Here is a 21,624-nt window from a genome sequence, read left to right on the forward strand (position 1 = left end):
AGGATGTGGATGCTTAGGAGAGGGTGCAGAGGAGATTTACCAGGATGTTGCCTGGACTGGAGGGCATGTCTTATGAAGAAAGGTTGAGGGAGCTCGGGTTTTTCTCACTGGAGCGAAGAAGGCAGAGAGGTGACTTGATAGAGGTGTACAAGGTGATGAGAGGCGTGGATAGCCAGAGACCTTTCCCCAGGGTAGAAATGGCTGTCATGAAGGGACAGAATTTTAAGGTGATTGGAGGAAGGTATAGGGGAGATGTCAGAGGCAGATTCCTAACACAGAGAGTGGTGGGTGCGTGGAATGCACTGCCAGCGGATGTGGTGGAGTCAATCATTAGGCACATTTAAACGACTCTTGGACAGACACATGGACAGCAGTAAATTGAAGGGGTGTAGGTTCGGTTGATCTTGGATTAGGATAAATGGTTGGCACATTGTGGGCTGAAGGGCCTGTACTGTGTTGTACTGTTCTATGTTCTAACTGCCTTCAATGCCACCACATCCTTCCTTCCTCAAATAAGGTGACCCAAAGTGGACACAATACTCTGATGTTGTCTCACCAACACCCTGTACAATTGCAACAACACCCTATGCAATTGCAACATGTTAAAGTACAAAGTAGGTTGCAAAAACTGACTTAGTTGAAAATATTCTATTCAGCCACGTAAGCTTGTACTGAAGACAGATTCATGTACAAAAAAGTAGCAAAGCTTTTTGGAGGATTGTCCAGCAGATCAGTTGCAAGATCAGAGGTGTTGCATGAACTTGTTTTGAAGCATCAGCTGATAGTAGTCTGCAGAATTAAGTGAGTGATTGATCAGTCAAAATCAGGTTGGAGCTATAATAGGGGTGGAAAAAAACACTTAACTTTATTCTGCTAAACGACCTTGCTGTAGAAGGAACTAAGCAAAATTCAGGAATGTAACTTTTGCTTGTTGCACCAGATTGTATACAGTAACGTTGTTCAATGCAGCATGACTGCAGAGTATTTATAACTGGTGCTGAGGTATGTTGGAACAGATTTTCTACTTGGAGCTAAATGGACAAAATTTCAGCAGTGTTGAACCTAGCAGTCAAGAGGCCTGAATAGGTTTTAGGTTCAGACCTCAAATAATGTTTTTCCTTCAAGCTGCGGCCATGAAATGGGCACTCAGCTCCAACTCGTCTTGTTTCCTGTGGTGGATTATCAGCCGGCTGTCGCTCACAACCAGCCGGCAGGTAACGTCTCTTTAGCGGGATGGAGGTGAGTGAGAACGGGCCAAAAGATTTTAGTCTATAAATTCAGGATCCTCGTACAGTTAGTGTTTTTTATATTTCACAAGCACACAGCAGATCCGCTTGAGGTAAGGCTGAAAGAAAATATATTTTTATCTTTAAGTTGGATTATCACATTTTTAAAATAAGCTTTCTGTCTTTTATCTTGTGGGCTCATTTCGTTGCAGATATTTTTTTTTTTTTAAATGTTGCAAAATTATATTTTTGATCACACTGGCTTTATGTTGATCATCATAATTTGTATTTGTCCTTGTATTTGGTACACTTTCGTAATCTACAAAGATAGGTAAGACTGGAAAAATGGACTTAATCCATCGAAGGTCATTTTCCATAGGTTCTGAGAATGTGGTGAAGGTGAAATTGATATAATTTAGATAGTTGGTCACCTCATCGACATTTAATAGAAAATAAACTGTTTCATCAGAGAATTGCTTCTTATGGCCAGTTGTCATAGGTTACACAAGAAATACTTGCATTTATATAGCACTTGTGCTTTTTATCACTGTCAGACAACTCAAAGGGCTTTAGAACTGAATAAGTACTTTTTGAAGGGAAGTCACTTTTGTAGTGTAGGAAAAATGGCAGCTAATTTGCATTTGGCAAACTCCCATAGACCAGCACTGAGTGTCAAGCCTTGATTTTTGTGCACAATCCCTGGAGTGGAACTTTAACCTGGAGGCTTGTGATTCAAAGGCGAGTGAGTGTACTGTCAACTGATCACAGATGACATGCAACACAATGGGTGACTGCTTTGTCTTTTTGATTTAGACTTAATCAGTGTTATTTTGATATCTTTATTATGTGGTCAATTTTTAATCTACTTTATAATACCGTGAGAATTTCCCAAATCAATGTACTGTTCTAGGGAAATCTGGTTGGATATTTTATATTTTGATTTATTGTTTAAATGAAAAATGTCAGGGCTCTTTGCCCCTTCCCCTTTGTTGGGGCTATAGGCAAGAACTATTCAGAGGGCTTCCCCCTCTGCTCCAGGGGTCCTAACAACTTTGGCCTTCATAGATTTGTATGTGTACCCATGCTTCTGTGGGTATCTCTTGGGTTGAGGTGCTCTTGTACTTGTTAACATGGTCAGAAGCAGCGACCTCTCCTGACAGCTGCTGATGCTCCAGAGCTGCAGGCCCTTAGACCCATCTGCATTGGGAGCCCCCCCTGCCCGTTGACCTTCAGTAGTTGGTAGAAGTTACCTCTGGGAAGATTGCTGCTGGCAAATGCAGGCTCAGGACACCTAGTTGGTCATGACGTTGAGGTTCTGAAGCTTTTGGGAAAAATTCAGCCCACTTTCAGGGTGCTGCCTTTTTATCTGATCTGATGAAAAGTAATGGGGTTGGATTCTTCGCTGTCCGGATTCTCTGTTGAGCCGGCAGCCTGGTGATTTCCCAACGGCTTTGGGGCTGCCCACAATGGGAAACCCCATTGACCGGCTGGCGAGACGGAGAACACCGGGGGCGCGCGCACCAGAAATCTGGTGTGGCGGAATGAAGAATCCCGCCCATGAACTTGCTTTTCACAGCTGCTCAGCTGACCTGAGTATTTCCAATATTTTCTGTTGTTTCAGATGTCCAGAATCTACAGCACTTTACTTTTGTAATCAATAGAAGAGTCATAGTCTTCAACTGTCCACCTGTTATGACCTTGAAATGGAGTTGTTGTCTAAATCTAATTATACCAGATGTAATAAAGGCATTTGAAATATGGTCTCTTTGTAGAAGTTCCAAAAGGATTTGATTTTGTGCAAGTCTGAATTCACTTTCGTGTTCAGTTTGTTTCATGAAAATTAAGTGACCAACAAAATCTTTGCTAAACCTTCCCTTTTTCTTACCCCTCCAATTTCAAAACAGTTGATCTTTTGACTTTTCATTTCATGAGAATGGGGTAATATTTTTTTTTTGCTTGCAAAGTTATATCCACATAAGGCATCTCTGTTAATACCAACAGGTTCAATGGTCTCCTCATAATGAAACAATCCTGGCATCAAGTGGAACAGATCGCAGATTGAATGTGTGGGATTTGAGGTAGGCGTTCCACTAACCTACTACAATCACTGATCCCAGAGTTGCAACTCTTGGAGCTTTGTGTTTCGGTTCAAATCTCTGCTTTACCCTCGTGGATATGCTGATGGGGGTTTGTAGCCATGTTTAGCATGGCAAAGTGCTGCACTGTGTTCCCTGAAAATACAACTTTCTTCAATTCTCTGCTTCTTGCAGAATCTTTACAGTGCAGAAGGAGGCCATTTGGCCCACTGAGTCCGCACCGACTCTCTGAAGGAATGTTCTACCTAGTCCCACTGCCTTGTCTTATCTCGGTAACCTTGTTCATTCTTTCTTTTCAGATAGTAATCCAATTCCCTTTTGAGTACCTCAATCGAACCTGCCTCCACCAACCCCTCAATTTCATTCAGATTCCAAACACCCTCTGGATGAAAAAGCTTTTTCCTCTCATCACTGCTAATCCTTTTGCCCATTATTTTGAATCTGTGCTCTCTTACTCTTGTGAGGGAATAGTTTCACACTATTTATCCTGTGCATATCCCTCCATCTTGAATACATCTGTTAAATACCTCCGAGTTTGCTCTCTGTCTTTTTTCAAATTAAACCGAACCAACCTCTCCAATCTATCCTTTTTGGCTACGGTTGTTTATCCCTGGAATCTGTTTCTTATTGCTAGCTTTGCTCATGTAGGGGCGATTGTATTGAAGGAAAGTAATTAAAATTTAAAAATGTTTTCCCTCATGTCACATTCATGATGTCACTGGGTCATAATCCTGGAATTGCCCAGCAGCACTACGATGTTCCTACAACACACTGCAGCGGTTCAAGAAGGCGGCACACCATCTCGAGGATAATTAAGGATGGGCCTGCAACACTTGTCTCATAAATTAATATTTAAATTTTTTTTTAAACTGGTTAGTTTAAGAAGTTATTGAACTACACAAATCTTATTTTTAGGTATGTTTCTTTTGGTGCCCATGTCTCTTAAGTGCTACTTTTCCTTGATCTTCATTTCCATGTAGTACTGGTTTGATTCAGCTTACAAGGCCGACTGTTCTAATAGATACATTGTTTCATAGAGTCAGTGTTTTCCAACTCTTAAGGAGGCCCTTCTACCCACCCTGTCTGTGCTGCCCATCAAACACCTATTTATTCTAATCCCATTTTCCTGCCCTTGAACTGGACTAGAAAATCCTGCCAACGGAATGGGGGTATAAAATTCTGCCCAGAGAACTAAGTTTGCTGATGATGCAAAACTAGCTGAAAATGTAAGTTTTGAAGAGGACGCAGAGTGGTTGCAAAGAGATATGGACAGGTTAAATGAGTGGGCATCAGTGAGATGGTGTGGAGGGCATTAGCTATGAGGAGAGGTTGGATAAACTTTGTTCTCACTTGAACGACAGAGGTTGAGAGGCGATCTGATAGAAGTGTACAAAATTATGAGAGGCATAGACAAGAGTGCTCAGAAGCTTTTACCCAGGGTGGAAGAGTCAATTACTAGGGGAACATAGGTTTATGGTGTGAGAGGCAAAGTTTAGGTGTGAGGTTAGTGGGTTTTTTTACTTAGAAGGTAGTGGGTGTCTGGAACTCATTGCCGGAGGTGGTGGTGGAAGCAGGTACGATAGTGACGTTTGAGGGGCGTCTTGACAAATGTATGAATAGCATGGGAATAGAGCGATACAGACCCCAGTAATGTAGAAGGTTTTGGGTTAGACGGGCAGCATTTTCGGCGCAGGCGTTGAGGGCTAAAGGGCCGGTTCCTGTGCTGTACTTCTCTGTCCTTTGATTACTTTCTTCAATTTCTCCACCTCTATTGTATTTGTTCTTCTAATGCTACCTTTCACAGTTGCACATCTGACATGTCCTCCTTTGTCCTCAACAAAGGATTTCTACCCCCACCCCCAGTAGAAGATGCAACACCTGTCCTCTTGCCACCTCTCTCCTCATTTTTCAAGCTCTTAAACTCTCCCAGGTGAAGCAGTGATTTACGTATACTTCCAACTTGGTCTACATTTGCTGCTCACAGTGCAGCCTCCACTACACTGGGATGCAAATTGGGTGACATGGTAGCACAGTGGTTAGCACTGTTGCTTCACAGTTCCAGGGTCCCAGGTTCGACTCCTGGCTTGGGTCACTGTCTGCGGAGTCTGCAAGTTCTCCCCGTGTCTGCGTGAGTTTCCTCTTGGTGCTCCGATTTTCTCCCTCAGTCCAAAGACATGCAGGTTAGGTGGATTGGCCATGCTAAATTGCCCTTCGTGTCCCAAAAAAAGGTTAGGTGGAGTTACATGGATAGGGTGGAGGTGTGGGCTTAAGTAGGGTGCTCTCGGGCAGCATGGTGGCGCAGTGGTTAGCAATGCTGCCTCTCAGCACCGAGGTTCGATCCCGGCCTTGGGTCGCTGTCCGTGTGGAGTTTGCACATTCTCCCCATGTTTGCGTGGGTGTCACCCCCACAACCCAAAGATATGCAGGGTAGGTTGATTGGCCATGCTAAATTGCCCCTTAATTGGAAAAAATGAATTGGGTACTTTAAATTTATTATTTTTAAAAAAAAAAAGTAGGGTGCTCTTTCCAAGGACTGGTGCAGAGTCGATGGGCCGAATGGCCGCCTCCTGCACTATAAATTCTATGATTGACCGTTTTGAGGTGCACCTCTGCTTAATCCACAACTGGAGCTTCCAGTTGTTTGCCATTTTAATTCACCACCTTGCTCTTAGGCTCACGTTTCTGTTCACTGCCTGCTACAATGTTCTCCTGAAGCTCAATGCAAGCTCTGGCGCCGCATCTCATCGTCCAGTTCGGCACTTCACAGCTTTCTGGACTCAACATTGACTTCAGATCATGAACTCCATTTTTGATTGTGTTTTGCCTAGTTCTTGTCTGTAACTTGTTTCCATGTTTTTAATTTCAGGCAAAGATATTCATTATTCTGTTATTAACATCTACTCTTGACCAAGGCTTTGTTTCTTTACAACCATTACCACTTTATTTAGTTTCTCCCATCCTCTACCCTATCCCAGACCTTCCCTTTTGCTCTACTTGCCCCCACCAACGGTATTGAATCCATCGTATTTCTACCTCCCTTCAGTTCCAAAGAAGAGTTGTAAGTGTTAACCCTGTTTCTCTCTCCACAGATGCTGCCAAGCTTGCTGACTTTCCCAGCACTTCCAGTTTTCATTTTAGATTTCCAGCATCCACAGTATTTTGCTTTTATTATTATGGCAATGACGTATGTTGGGGATTTTTAGAAATGGAAAACAAATCTTGAATCTAGTTTTGCTTTTGAAAGCCACTGTTCGGACAGTTGACTCTTGAATGCAGTGAGCCGAATAGACTTTGTTTCCTTCTATGGTTGGTTAATGGTGGACTTTGTATCTGCTACCACCTGAAGAATTTCTCTCATTAATATTTTTCTAATGGATTTCTATTTTCTAGTAAAATTGGAGAGGAACAGTCTCCTGAAGATGCAGAAGATGGCCCTCCAGAGCTGTTGGTGAGTGATTAAATTTCCAACATACAATCTTTCCTTTTTCCCCACTTATGGGTTTCCTGAAATAGTGATTTGTACTACAACTAGATTCTACAGGTGGCTGCAGTCATTTGAAGCCTTGTGAAAATCCGGATAATAATTATCTGAATTTGAGAGGCATCACAGTTTATACCATGTTTCAATGGATAGCTATTGTAATTTTCTTTCCCTTGTTGCTGGTTGGTTTTCACTTGAGTGTTCTTCCTCGCTGAGATCAGCTAACTTGGTGCAGACTGAAGAACCTAGACTTGGACCTGACCTTCCCTGCCTATCAATGTAGCCATTGCCTGCATTCAGAACTCTGATCTCTAGTGAGCTTACTGACAGCTGCCAGAAGACCGATTCGTGCTGAATCTGTGTCTTTTGAGCATTTCAGTATGGCTGATTATGAGCAGTATGCACAAAGCAGAACTCATTATTTCTTGTGTAGAAGACTTATTTTAGTTTTGTTGAAATAAATCCTGTGAAGAATTTAAATCATTAACTTAAAAAAACTCAATTGCGAACATTGTATAATACGAACTTACCACTCCATTGGAATGTACCTTGTATAATCTTGAGGTTTTCATGTTCATTCAGCACAGTAAAGTCCTTTTGAATATTTTGTACAATAATTGTACCACAAAAGGTATATCTGGATTTCCAGAAAGCCTTTGACAAGGTGCCACACAAAAGGTTGCTGCATAAGATAAAGATGCATGGCATTAAGGGGAAAGTAGTAGCATGGATAGAGGATTGGTTAATTATTAGAAAGCAAAGAGTGGGGATTAATGGGTGTTTCTCTGGTTGGCAATCAGCTAGTGGTGTCCCTCGGGGATCAGTGTTGGGTCCACAATTGTTCACAATTTACATAGATGATTTGGAGATGGGGACCAAGGGCAATGCTTGCAGACGACACTAAGATAAGTGGTAAAGCAAAAAGTGCAGAGGATACTGGAAGTCTGTAGAGGGATTCGGATAGGCTAAGTGAATGGGCTAGGGTCTGGCAGATGGAATACAATGTTGACAAATGTGAAGTTATCCATTTTGGTAGGAATAACAGCAAAAGGGATTATTATTTAAATGATAAAATATTAAAACATGCTGCTGTGCAGAGAGACCTGGGTGTGCGAGCGCATGAGTTGCAAAATGTTGGTTTACAGGTGCAACAGGTGATTAAGAAGGCAAATGGAATTTTGTCCTTCATTGCGAGAGGGATGGAGTTTAAGACTAGGGAGGTTATGTTGCAATTGTATGCGGTGTTTGTGAGGCTACACCTGGAGTATTGTGTTCAGTTTTGGCCTCCTTACTTGAGAAAGGACATACTGGCACTGGAGGGTGTGCAGAGGAGATTCACTAGGTTAATCCCAGAGCTGGAGGGGTTGGATTACGAGGAGAGGTTGAGTAGACTGGGACTGTACTTGTTGGAATTTAGAAGGATATGCGGGGATCTTATAGAAACATATAAAATTAGGAAGGGAATAGATAGGATAGATGCGGGCAGGTTGTTTCCACTGGCGGGTGAAAGCAGAACTAGGGGGCATAGCCTCAAAATAAGGGGAAGTAGATTTAGGACTGGGTTTAGGAGGAACTTCTTCACCCAAAGGGTTGTGAATCTATGGAATTCCTTGCCCAGTGAAGCAGTGGAGGCTCCTTCATTAAATGTTTTTAAGATAAAGATAGATAGTTTTTTGAAGAATAAAGGGATTAAGGGTTATGGTGTTCGGGCCGGAAAGTGGAGCTCAGTCCACAAAAGATCATCCATGATCTCATTGAATGGCGGAGCAGGCTTGAGGGACCAGATGGCCTACTCCTGCTCCTAGTTTTTTGTTCTTAAAAGGGAGGCCATTTTGCCTGTCGTGTCTCTGCTGGTTTTCTGAAGAGTTGCACCGCACCCCCTTTGGGTGCTCCCTCGCACACCTGCTCCTACTCTCATATGAAAATGTTTCCGTACATGCTCCAGTGTATTATTTCTAGGGTTATTTAGCTTGGTACAATACATTACAGGAAAGATGGATCATATGTAGGCTGCCTCACCTGGTGTTCTACAACTCCAAATTCATTTTCTTTCTTTACATTTGAGTAAAACTCAAAAGTGCCAAAATCGTGCATCTTGATGTTCAAATGCATTAGGCATGAAAATGCTGCCTTTTTTTTTATTGTACTTCATCAGCCACAGCGTGGTTGCAATCTCCCCTCAACAGTGGGATTTCTACAGGAAAAGGGAAGGGAACGGGTTATAGGTACAAGCAAAAGGAAAAGAAAACCAAGTATAATAAAGAAAAGCAAAAGAGTCCAAGTCATACGGCACAGAAGAAGGCCATTTGGCTCTAGCCCTGTAGAAGAAAGAAATTAGAGTCTTAAAGTTATGGAAATATGGTTAACTTTTTAATGTACTGATTTTAGTTTGGGGAAACGGGGACAAAATAATCTTGTTTTGTGTTTCAGTTTATCCATGGTGGTCACACTGCTAAGATTTCAGATTTTTCTTGGAACCCAAATGAGCCATGGGTAATTTGCTCTGTATCTGAAGACAATATCATGCAAGTGTGGCAGATGGTAAGTTTTGACATTGCCACATTATCTGCAATATTTTCCTTTGTCAATTGAAAACAATTATGTAAATAAAGATAAATCTAGCATTCTGTGTTTAGGAAGCACAACTAATGTACTTCAAATGCTTGAACCTGCTCAAGACCTGGTGAAATTATTGGTGTTATATGTAATCCCAGAGTGCAGCAATAGTTTTCACATGCTGATGACACCCAGCTCTACCTCCCCATCACCTCTCTTGACACTTGCCCTGTTGCTAAATTATCAGACACTTACACCAACATCTTGTACTGCACGAGTAGAAATTCCTTGTTAAATATTGGGAAGATAAGCCATTGCTTTCAATCCCCACTTGAAACTGCTACCACTTTGATCCCTCTCCCTGGCAACAGTTTGAGATTAAGCCAGGATGTTTGCAGCCAAGGTTTTTATGTTTAATCCCAAAATGAGCTTTCCACCACATTCAAGGCCATCATCGCCATAATTTCACCCTGTCTCAGCTCATCTGATGAAACCCTCCATGTCTTTGTTACCACTAGACTCCACTATTGCAATTACTTGCCTCCTGTATTGTAACCACTGTAAACTTGAGATATCCAAAACTCCGCTATTCATTGCTTAACTCGCACCAAGTCCCGTTCACCTATCACCCCTATGCCCACCGACCTACACTGCCTCTCAGTCGAGCAACATCTTAATTTAAAAATTCTCATCCTCGTTTTCAAATCCCTCCATGGTTTTTGCCCTTTCTCTATAATCTCTTCCAACCCCATAACCAAATGCTCATATCTGTGCTCTTCAGACTTCTTTGTGCATCCCAGATTTTAATTGATCCACTATTGGCAGCAGTGCCTTCAGACGCCTGGGTCCTAAGCTCTAGAATTCCTTCCCGGCACCTCTGGCTCCCTCCTGCTAGGTTTCTAACTTTGATAAAGCTTTTGGTTGTCTGAACTAATATCTCCTTGTGTGGCTTGATACCTTTAATCTTAATTACATTAAAACAATCCTATGATGAGCCTTGGTATATTACAGTAATTTGGTATACATAGCTACAGTCTAATACTGTCAGTGAGGAAAACCAAGGTAGTTTTAAGGGATTTATTTGTATTGGTAAACGTTAAAAATAAAATATAGTTTCAAGTGTGTCTAATGTTTGTGTCTGTGGGGATTGGTTTCAATTCCAACAATGATTCTGTTGTGTTTTGAGAGGACTGTGGCGTGAAGAGTAAATAAACCAGCAGTGGTTGCTTAGCAACTGGGGCCTTCTGAGATGGAGAAGCTTTTAAGCTTTAGTTTAGTTAATTTGATTGTAGTTGGAGATAGTAGGGAGAGTGACGGTGTAGCTCTCGCAGCTCTGCTAGAAGCAGTTTTAGAAGGGCAAAGCGTATTCATCCTATATATCCCGTTATTTCTACTCTGACAAGCGCATGGCACTGGTAATAATCCTGAGATTATTACCTTTTTGAGGTCCGACTTCTCGGCTTTCTTCCTAACTCTATTCTGCTTTTAAAGTAAAGTAACCGTTATTGTCACAAGTAGGCTTACATTAACCCTGCAATGAAGTTACTGAAAAGCCCCTTGTCGCCACATTCCGGCACCTGTTCAGGTACACGGAGGGAGAATTCAGAATGTCCAATTCGCTGAACAGCACGTCTTTCGGGACATGTGGGAGGCAAGCGGAGCACCCGGAGGAAACCCGCGCAGACACTGGTATAGCGTGCAGACTCCGCACAGTGACCCAAGCCAGGAATCGAACTTGGGACCCTGGCGGTGTGAAGCAACGGTGCTAACCACTGTGCTGCCGTGGAACATTACAAACAATGCATCCACTATCTCTGCAGCCCTTTTATGACTGATGCAGTTGGGCAGCACAGTAGCACAATGGTTAGCACTGTTGATTCACAGCTCCAGGGTCCCAGGTTCGATTCCCGGATTGGGTCACGGTCTGTGCCGAGTCTGCATGTTCTTCCCGTGCCTGCGTGGGTTTCCTCCGAGTGCTTCGGTTTCTTCCCACAGTCCAAAGATGTGCAAGTTAGTTGGATTTGCCATGCTAAATTGCCCTTAGTATCCAAAAATGTTGGGTGGGGTTACAGGGATAGGGTGGAGGTGCGGGCTTGGGTAGGGTGCTCTTTCCAAAGGCCGGTGCAGACTATATGGGCCGAATGGCCTCCTACACTGTAAATTCTATGATTAACACTGCAATAATGTTACTGAGAAAAGCCCCTAGTCACCACATTCCGGCGCCAGTTCGAGTACACTGAGGGAGAATTCGAAATGTCCAAATTACCTACAGCATGTCGTTCGGGACTTGTGGGAGGAAACTCACGCAGACACTGGGAGAACGTGCAGACTCCGAGACGGTGACCCAAGCTGGGAATCGAACCAGGGACCCTGAAGCTGTGAAGCAACAGTGCTACCCACTGTGCTATCGTGCTGGGCCGCATCCTTTTTTTAAAAAAACCTATATCGTTGGTACTGATGCCACGACCACTGGCTGTTCACCCTCTCCCTCCAGAATGTCCAGTAACCACTCTGAGCCATCCTTTACCCCAGCACTAGGTGTGTTATGCTTCTTCATGTAGCATAAGCTGCTTCCTTGATGTATACTCTGACAAAGGAAGGTTCAGACTTGGAGATAGGTTTAGCACATTTATTGAACAGTTAACAATTCTCCTACTTGAGTTCGACTCCTGCTGATCTTACTATAGTAACTCAATCTAACTAACCAGTCTGCTCTAATCCATGCGGTGGGTGTGATGCTTCCTGATCTGCCCCTGTCTCTTGTGTCGCCTGTGGAAAGAGAAAGAGCATGTGTGCCCTGTCCTTTTATATGGGTAGCCCCCTTGTGGTAGTGTCACCTCTGGGTGTCTTGACTGTCCATTGGTTGTGTCCTATGTTACTGACCTATTGGTTGAATGTCTGCGTGTCATGATGTCTCTGGTGCTCCCTCTAGTGTTTATTTAGTCCTAGTGTATCTACATTAACCCTTTGTGTATTTACAGTGATGCATATCACCACACTAGGGAGGCAACATACCATCCTGGAGTCCTGCAGCCACCGACATCCCCATCTATTCCCGTTACAATTGAATCCCTTATAACTAATGCATTCCCACACATTTTACACCTTCCCTGTGTAGCAGAATCAACTATGGTACAACAAATTTGGCTGTTGCTGCTCCCCTCAGAGGTCATTCCCCTCAGCAGTATATCTGTTTTGCAGGGGAATGGCCATTGCCTGCCAAGCTCTCTTGCTGTGCCTGGTAGTCACCCATTCCCTTCCTGCCTGTGGAGTCTGAGCTTGCGGTGTAACCACCTTTACGTGCGGATGCTCCTCTCTCTTCTCTTGGGCAATCCCTCAGCTTCGAGGATGACTTGCTTCCACTCAGGCAGGTGGGTTCTGTGGTGGTTGAATAGTCCAATCCTGGATCCGCAGACTCTGACACAGGTTTGGCAGGTGGTGTTTGATGAAGTGGGCGGGTGAAACGTTCTGGATTCTGCACTCCTTCCACTGTTTACGCTTGGCCTCTGCGTGTTCCACCCTACAACGTTCAAGGAGATTGGCACCTTTGCGGATGCTTTTTCTCCAGTTTGTGCGTTCTAAGGCAAGTGATTTCCACATGACAGTCGGGGTGTTGCATTTATTTAGGGAGGCTTTCAGAATGTCCTTGTCGCGTTTCCTCTGCCCTACTAATCGCTTGCCTTTGCGGAGCTCAGAGTAGAACACTTATTTTGGGAGTCTTGTGTTGAGCATGTGGCCTACCCATAGCAGCTGGTTGAGCGTGACCAATGCCTTGATACTGGGGATATTGGCCTGTGAGAGGACGTTCACGTTAGTACACCTATCCTGCCAGTGGAGTGCAGGATTTTGCAGGGGCAGCATTGGTGATAGCTGCTTCTAGGAGCAAGCCGTATGCACGGCCTCAGGCCATTGCCTGAGGTTCGCCCTGCGATGCTCCGTGTCCGACCGGCCGAGTTCCCGATGGTGTGGAATATGTGTGGTTTCGCCCGTCGGGAACTTGGTGTGGCGGCTGCGGACTTAGTCCAGTGCCGCCAGAGTTGGGGAGGGCCAATCACAGTCAGTGGGGGCATTATTTGCAGCTGGGGGAGGATGGTTTGGGCTGCACGAACCGGCCAAAGGGGGGCTAATTTTGCAATCCGGGTCCGCCATGAAGCTCGGCGCGGCTGCTGCCATGCACATGCGTGGCCACGGACCCGGCAATGCTGTTTCGGCAGCTAGAGCTGGAGCTCTCGGCTGCCTGGCTGCTGGACCCCCTCTGGAGCAGGGAATCGGTGCCCGTGTTGCGCCAATTTTTATGCCGGCGTGGGGACTTAGTCTCCCAAACGGAGAATCCAGCCCCTTGTGTCAAAGGCTGTGTCTTGGTTGAGGAAGTCCTTGAAGTGCTCTCTCTAGCGGGCGTTGACTGCCTCTGTCTTTGAGCGCCTCTCCGTTTTTGGGTCTTGGTAGGATGGATCCCTGGGTACTCGGACTGAGTTGTATAATTACCATACAGAAGATGACTGAGTTTAGGAGGAACTTCTTCACCCAAAGGGTTGAGAATCCATGGAATTCCTTGCCCAGTTGAGGCTCCTTCATTAAATGTTTTTAAGATAAAGATAGTTTTTTGAAGAATAAAGGGACTAAGGGTTATGGTGTTCAGGCCGGAAAGTGGAGCTGAGTCCGCAAAAGACCAACCATGATCTCATTGAATGGCGGAGCAAGCTCGAGGGGCCAGATAGAACATAGAACATTACAGCGCAGTACAGGCCCTTCGGCCCACGATGTTGTGCCGATCTGCAAAACCACTCTAAAGCCCATCTACACTATTCCCTTATCGTCCATATGTGTATCCAATGACCATTTGTACGCCCTTAGTGTTGGCGATTCCACTACTGTTGCAGGCAGGGCATTCCACGCCCTTACTACTCTCTGAGTAAAGAACCTACCTCTGACATCTGTCCTATATCTCCCCTCAATTTAAAGCTATGTCCCCTCGTGCTAGACATCACCATCCGAGGAAAAAGGCTCTCACTGTCCACCCTAAGGCTCTCATTGTCTACCCTATCTAATCCTCTGATCATCTTGCATGCCTCAATTAAGTCACCTCTTAACCTTCATCTCTCTAACAAAAACAGCCTCAAGTCCCTCAGCCTTCCCTCATAAGATCTTCCCTCCATACCAGGCAACATTCTGGTAAATCTCCTCAGCACCCTTTCCAATGCTTCCACATCCTTCCTATAATGCGGCGACCAGAATTGCACGCAATACTCCAAATGCGGCCGCACCAGAGTTTTGTACAGCTGCAACATGACCTCATGGCTCTGAAACTCAATCCCTCTAGCAATAAAAGCTAACACACCGTACGCCTTCTTAACAACCCCCTCAACCTGGATGGCAACTTTCAGGGATCTATGTACATGGACACCGAGATCTCTCTGCTTATCCACACTGCCAAGAATCTTACCATTAGCCCAGTACTCCGTCTTCCTGTTATTCCTTCCAAAATTAATCACCTCACACTTTTCTGCATTAAACTCCATTTGCCACCTCTCAGCCCAGTGCTGCAGCTTATCTATGTCCCTCTGTAACTTGTAACATCCTTCCACACTGTCCACAACTCCACCGACTTTAGTGTCATCTGCAAATTTACTCACCCATCCTTCTATGCCCTCCTCCAGGACATTCATAAAAATGACGAACAGCAGTGGCCCCAAAACAGATCTTTGTGGTACACCACTAGTAACTGGTCTCCAGTCTGAACATTTTCCATCAACCACCACCCTTTGTCGTCTTCCAGCTAGCCAATTTCTGATCCAAACTGCTAAATCTCCCTGAATCCCATGCCTCCGTATTTTCTGCAGTAGCCTACCGTGGGAAACCTGATCAAACGCTTTACTGAAATCCATATACACCACATCAACTGCTTTACCCTCATCCATCTGTTTGGTCACCTTCTCAAAGAACTCAATAAGGTTTGTGAGGCACGACCTACCCTTCACAAAACCATCTTAACTATCTCTAATCAAATTATTCCTTTCCAGATGATTATACATCCTATCTCTTTGCCCACAACAGAAGTAAGGCTCACTGGTCTACAGTTATCGGGGTTGTCTCTACTCCCCTTCTTGAACAAGGGGACAACATTTGCTGTCCTCCAGTCTTCTGGCACTATTCCTGTAGACAAAGATGACTGAAAGATCAAAGCCAAAGACTCAGCAATCTCTTCCCTAGCTTCCCGGAGAATCCTAGGATAAATCCCATCCGGCCCAGGGGACTTATCTGTTTTCACACTTTCCAGAATTGCTAACACCACCTCCTTATGAACCTCAAGCCCTTCTAGTCTTGTAGCCTGAAACTCCGTATTCTCCTCGACAACATTGTCTTTTTCCTGTGTGAATACTGATGAAAAATATTCATTTAGCACCTCTCCTATCTCCTCGGACTCCACACACAACTTCCCACTACTGTCCTTGACTGGCCCTACTCTTACCCTAGTCATTCTTTTATTCCTGACATATCTATAGAAAGCTTTAGGGTTATCCTTGATCCTACCTGCCAAAGACTTCTGATGTCCCCTCCTGGCTCTTCTTAGCTCTCTCTTTAGGTCCTTCCTAGCTAACTTGTAACTCTCGAGCACCCTAACTGAACCTTCATGTCTCATCTTTACATAAGCTGCCTCCTTCCTCTTGACAAGTGTTTCGACTGCTTTAGTAAACCACGGTTCCCTCGCTCGACCACTTCCATCCTACCTGACAGGTACATACTTATCAAGGACACGTAGTAGCTGTTCCTTGAACAAGCTCCATATTTCCATTGTGCCCATCCCCTGCAGTTTTCCTCTCCATCCGATGCATCCTAAGTCTTGCCTCATCGCATCATAATTGCCTTTCCCCCAGATATAACTCTTGCCTTGCGGTATATACCTATCCCTTTCCATCACTAAAGTAAACGTAATCGAATTGTGGTCACTCACCAAAGTGCTCACCTACCTCCAAATCTAACACCTGTCCTGGTTCATTACCCAGTACCAAATCCAATATGGTCTCTCCTCTCGTTGGCCTATCTACATACTGTGTCAGGAAACCCTCTTGCACACATTGGACAAAAACGGACCCATCTAAAGTACTCGAACTATAGCGTTTCCAATCGATATTTGGAAAGTTAAAGTCCCCCATAACAACTACCCTGTTGCTTTCGCTCCTACTCAGAATCATCTTTGCAATCCTTTCCTCTACATCTCTGGAACTTTTCGGAGGCCTATAGAAAACACCGAACAGAGTGACCTCCTTTCCTGTTTCTAACCTCAGCCCATACTACCTCAGTAGACGGGTCCTCATCAAACGTCCTTTCTGCCACCGTAATACTGTCCTTGACTAACAATGCCACCCCTCCCCCTCTTTTACCACCTTCCCTGAGCTTATTGAAACATCTAAACCACGGCACCTGCAACAAGCATTCCTGTCCATGCGCTATCCATGTCTCCGAAATGGCCACTTCATCGAAGTCCCAGGTACCAACCCATGCCGCAAGTTCACCCACCTTATTCCGGATGCTCCTGGCATTGAAGAAGACACACTTTAAACCACCTTCCTGCCTGCCGCGACACTCCTGCAACTTTGAAACCTTACTCATGACCTCGCTACTCTCAACCTCCTGTATACTGGAGCTACAATTCGGGTTCCCAATCACCTGCTGAACTAGTTTAATCCCTCCCGAAGAGCATTAGCAAATCCCCCCCGGTTATTGTTACCCCTCTGGTCCAGGTGTAGACCATCCCGTTTGTAGAGGTCCCATCGACCCCAGAATGGTCCCCAATTATCCAGAAATCTGAAACCCTCCCTCCTGCACCATTCCTGTAGCCACGTGTTCAACTCCTTTCTCTCCCTATTCCTTGTCTCGCTAGCACGTGGCATGGGTAACAACCCAGAGATAATAACTGTTTGTCCCAGATCTAAGTTTCCACCCTAGCTCCCTGAATTTCCTGCCTTACATCCCTATCCCTTTTCCTACCTATGTTGTTGGTACCTATATTGACCACGACTTGGGGGGGCCCCTCCCCCTTAAGGATCCCGAAAACACGATTCGAGACATCACGGACCCTGGCACCTGGGAGGCAACACACCCAACCGGTCTCTCTCGTTCCCACAGAATCTCCTATCTATCCCCCTAACTATGGAGTCTCCAATGACTAATGCTCTACTCCTCTCCCCCCTTCCCTTCTGAGCAACAGGGATAGACTCTGTGCCAGAGACCTGTACGCCATGGCTTACCCCTGGTAATTCCTCTCTCTCTTTCCCCCCAAACAGTATCCAAAGCGGTATGCTTGTTACTAAGGGGAACAACCACAGGGGATCCCTGTACTGACTGCTTCCTCCCAGCCCCTCTCACCGTCACCCATCTATCTTTATTCTTTGGAGTAACTACATCCCTGAAGCTTCTATCTATAACCACCTCTGCCTCCCGAATGATCCGAAGTTCATCCAGCTCCAGTTCCCTAACGCGGTTTCTGAGGAGCTTGAGATGGGTGCACTTCCCACAGATGAAATCAGCAGGGACACTGACGGCGTCCCTCACCTCAAACATTCTGCAGGAGGAACATTGCACTACCTTCCCTGCCATCCCCTCTAGATTAAAAAAAAAAAGAAAAAGAAAGAGCTTACCTGTTATTCACTCTACCCCTTAGGTTAAAGGAGGTAGAAGGGCGAGGGACACTACAAGTGTAGTGTCTAGGGTTTAGAAACTGCCCAACTTAAATACAGGTAAAAATAAAACACTTAACCAGCAACCACTGCGCCCCACACAAAAACAGCAATCAGTTGTTATGGGCCTGCGCAAACAATTTAAATCTTTACTACTTACCCAGCAGTCACTGTGTTCACTCCGACTGGATCCAGCTGGAAACTCCCCACAGTAAGTTTTTTTAAAATTTACTCCCCTTCTCAGCAAGCACTCACTCAGCAACCACAGCGCCCCGCACGATAACACCTCGGGGGGAAAAGAAAAACTACTTACCAGTCATCAGTCAATCACTTACCTGCAGGCTGTGACGTCACGGTTCAACTTCTTTCTACTTCTACCTGCCCTCGAGCCTTCCTCTCGGCTGGGATCCTTATAGCGGATGTTTGTTTTCTGGTTAGAGGGGGTAGGGAGGGAAACACTGAAGATGTGTTTCGGGTTTAAGTGTCACTTGACAACAGCTCCTCCACAAACCACCTTCAAGTTACGGTGACCACAATGCACATATGCAAATTCTCCCTGCAACAGCCAATCAGCTGCTCCGCTCTACTGCCCTCTGCTGGATGCTTGCCTTCACTTGAACAGCTAGGGTCTCTTGCACAGGAACACCTTCAAGTTATGGTGACCACAAGGCACGTATGCAAATTTCCCCTGCAACAGCCTACTCCTGCTCCTAGTTCTTATGTTCTTCTGACTGAAGTATAACATTGGAAAGATCATTACATTTAAATTTACATGTGTTCACGTTTTGCTCGTTTTCTCCACCTGGATAATGTCTTGGACTGAACGATTTAGCCTGGTGCCTTGGTTGACTTCCTTCATGACTCTTCTCGAACCTGCAATGCGCAATTTGGATGTTGTTTACTGTAACCGTGGAAGAAACTTAGCACCAGACCAGGAATCCAATGTTTCTATTTTTGAATGCTTCAATTCTTAACACAGAATAGAATAGGGGCCATCCAAAATGGCTTGTTCTTCTGGCAGTGTTGTCGTCTTTTTAGCTTATGACATTTTTAAGCAAGACTTTCCCTTAACTTTGTACCAGTGTGTTTATAAATTTTTAGTGCTGTTTTAATTTTTTTTAAAAACTGGTTTGTTTTTCCACTAGGCTGAAAATATTTACAACGATGAAGATCCTGAGGGAGCTCCTGATCCGGAAGGTCAAGGCTCATAGTCTTCTAATTTTCAATTGTACCTTTTCTACATAGACATGAAATTCTGCTAATGCTGTTTTGGGAGAGCCGGTTGATGTGTAACCACCTTCTCCAACTGCGGGAGTTTGGATAAAATGTATGTCCTCCAGTAAGGACGTAAAGTTTTTATGATTGCCTGTACCCCATAACCCAGTGCCCCATTATGTGCCCATCACAGTAATGTGCTGACGTGTCTGCATTTCTACTAAAGCAAAATACAACGGATGCTGGAAATCTGAAATAAAAACAGAAAATGCTGGAAATACTCAGCAGGTCAGGCAGCATCTGTGGAGAGGGAAAAAAAAGTCAACGTTTTGAGTCTGTCTGTGACCTTACATCAGCATGGTTCTAATCAGTTCTCTGACCTGAAGCATTAGCTATGTTTTTTTGCTCCACAGGTGCTGCCTGACATGCTGAGTATTTTCAGCATTTTCTGTTTTTATGTCTGCATTTCTATTTTGCTAATAGGAAGTAAAACAGCTTATTGTCCTGTTGTGTACCATACATATTTAAAGGCTTACCCCTGACTATCTGGATGCTGCGGTCTGTTGTGCTCGTGTTTATTTTGAGATACAAGTCAGTTAAACCAATCGAATATTCTCTATGAGAGGGTCTTGCTGAATAAAAAGTGCATCAGTCCCAATAAAATAGATGTTTTTCTACGCAGAATCTTAAATGTGGATTTCTTTACCTGTCTTTTTTATTAAATTCCCATGGTGTGGTTAATTGTAAATTAAGCTTACTGCAATAAGTAAAATAGAATTTGAACTTTACATGGATTGATGAGCAAAATGCTCTGATCACTTTTGGGGAGGGAAAAAACCTATGGTGTGAAATTCCAAACGAAAAAAGTAATCCTTGCTTTTCCCTGAAGGCTTTATACCGACCTCATCTGGTTAGGATGATAAATAGAAAGTAAAATCATGATCCAATTTATTGTTGAGGAAATTTGCGAGCATAGGGGAGAGGGCCAACCGAGCTCTGGAACATTCTCTGCCATTCTCAACACTATCTTGCATTTCCTGTTTGCCCTCCAAATTCCTTGATTCCCTGAGAGATCAACGATCTGCCTATCCTAGCCATGGCGAAATCATCGACTGACCATCCGCAGCCCTGTGGAGTAAAGATTCCCAAACGTTCACAACCTGAGTGAAGGACCTCTGCATTCAGCTAGCAACGATTGGCCCCTTATTGTGCGACAATGGCCCCTTAGTTCTAGATTTTCCAGGGTAAATAAACTCCCACATATATTTTGTCCAGCCCCCTCAAGAATTTTGTTTCAATTACATCACCTCCCATTCTTTAAAACTCCAGAAAGTATAGAACCCTGTAGTCAACTTCTCATCATAAGACATCCCTCTAATTTTAATATTCATATCTTTGAGCTGCCTGGTGAGAAAAGTGCAGCACCACGTGTTCTGAGGCCTTTAGTGCAAGTGCAGCACCATTGAGAAAATGAAGCTGCACCCCCTCTTTGCTATACAGCATTTAGTGCCGTAAAGCAGAAGTTTAAAGGTCCCAGCTAATTTGAGAATCCGGGAGAGAGTAAGTGGGCTACGTTATATTCCATTGCCAGATTTTTGAAAGGTAAATGTATATATTCATGCTGCACTTTTTTAGTCATTTCTTGGTTCTTTTTGAAATGGGCAATGGCTGAGCGGACAAAATAGTTCAGCCGGTCACCTGATGATGTCTTGCAGCAATTTCCAAGTAGCGATGGCCACAGGGGCGGTGAGCCTGTTCCAGCAAACTTTGAACAAAGGAAAACCTTTGCAGGCCCGAATCTCATATAATGGTGCTGATGGCTGATGCATTAGCAGTCCTAAACAACAGTTTTGTCAAAGCATGTCAGTCAACCTGACACCAGTGACTCAAAAAAATGGAACTGTGACTTCAATTAAAACACCTAGAATCCAGCCTTGGGTATATCCAAAACTAAAACAGACAATGCTGGAAAATCCCAGACCTGGCAGCATCTGTATGGAAAGAAAAAGAGCTAATGTTTCGAGTCCAGATGACCCTTTGTCAAAACTGAATATACATCCTGGTCCTGACATGGAAATATTTCACATGACCTCCTCCGAGCTGGATTGTGATATCATCTTGGAACTGAATCCCAGCAGTTACTGTTTGACCTCCATCGTGAACATAGCTCCAGACAACACTGCACCATCGAGCTCCAGACAACACTGCACCATCGAGCCATTGGCAACCGAAAGAACTCTGACCCTCATCAAACCTGCCAACTGCTGGAATCTTGGAATTCATGCCTTCCGACTGACTCATTCTATGTGCCTTCTGTTGCAGAAATCTCGCTCTGGAAGACTGAGCTTTCTACAACTTCCCTTCAGAAGGAA

The 21,624-nt window shown here is 44.4% G+C and overlaps 1 protein-coding gene across 3 annotated transcripts in view; it reads left to right on the forward strand.

Moving 5' to 3' along the window:
* LOC140411047 (histone-binding protein RBBP4) overlaps positions 1-19,936 on the forward strand; it is a 74,863-nt gene extending 54,927 nt beyond the window's left edge. For all 3 annotated transcript variants that reach the window (XM_072500037.1, XM_072500046.1, XM_072500055.1), the window contains exons 10-13: positions 3,228-3,304; positions 6,713-6,770; positions 9,234-9,344; positions 19,183-19,936. In XM_072500037.1, coding sequence (XP_072356138.1) covers positions 3,228-3,304; positions 6,713-6,770; positions 9,234-9,344; positions 19,183-19,248 — 312 coding nt within the window. In that variant the 3' untranslated portion in view covers positions 19,249-19,936. The remainder of the gene's footprint in view (positions 1-3,227; positions 3,305-6,712; positions 6,771-9,233; positions 9,345-19,182) is intronic.
* The last annotated feature ends 1,688 nt before the right edge of the window (positions 19,937-21,624 follow it).

This window comes from Scyliorhinus torazame, chromosome 1, assembly GCF_047496885.1.
Source record: "Scyliorhinus torazame isolate Kashiwa2021f chromosome 1, sScyTor2.1, whole genome shotgun sequence".
Taxonomy (NCBI): domain Eukaryota; kingdom Metazoa; phylum Chordata; class Chondrichthyes; order Carcharhiniformes; family Scyliorhinidae; genus Scyliorhinus; species Scyliorhinus torazame.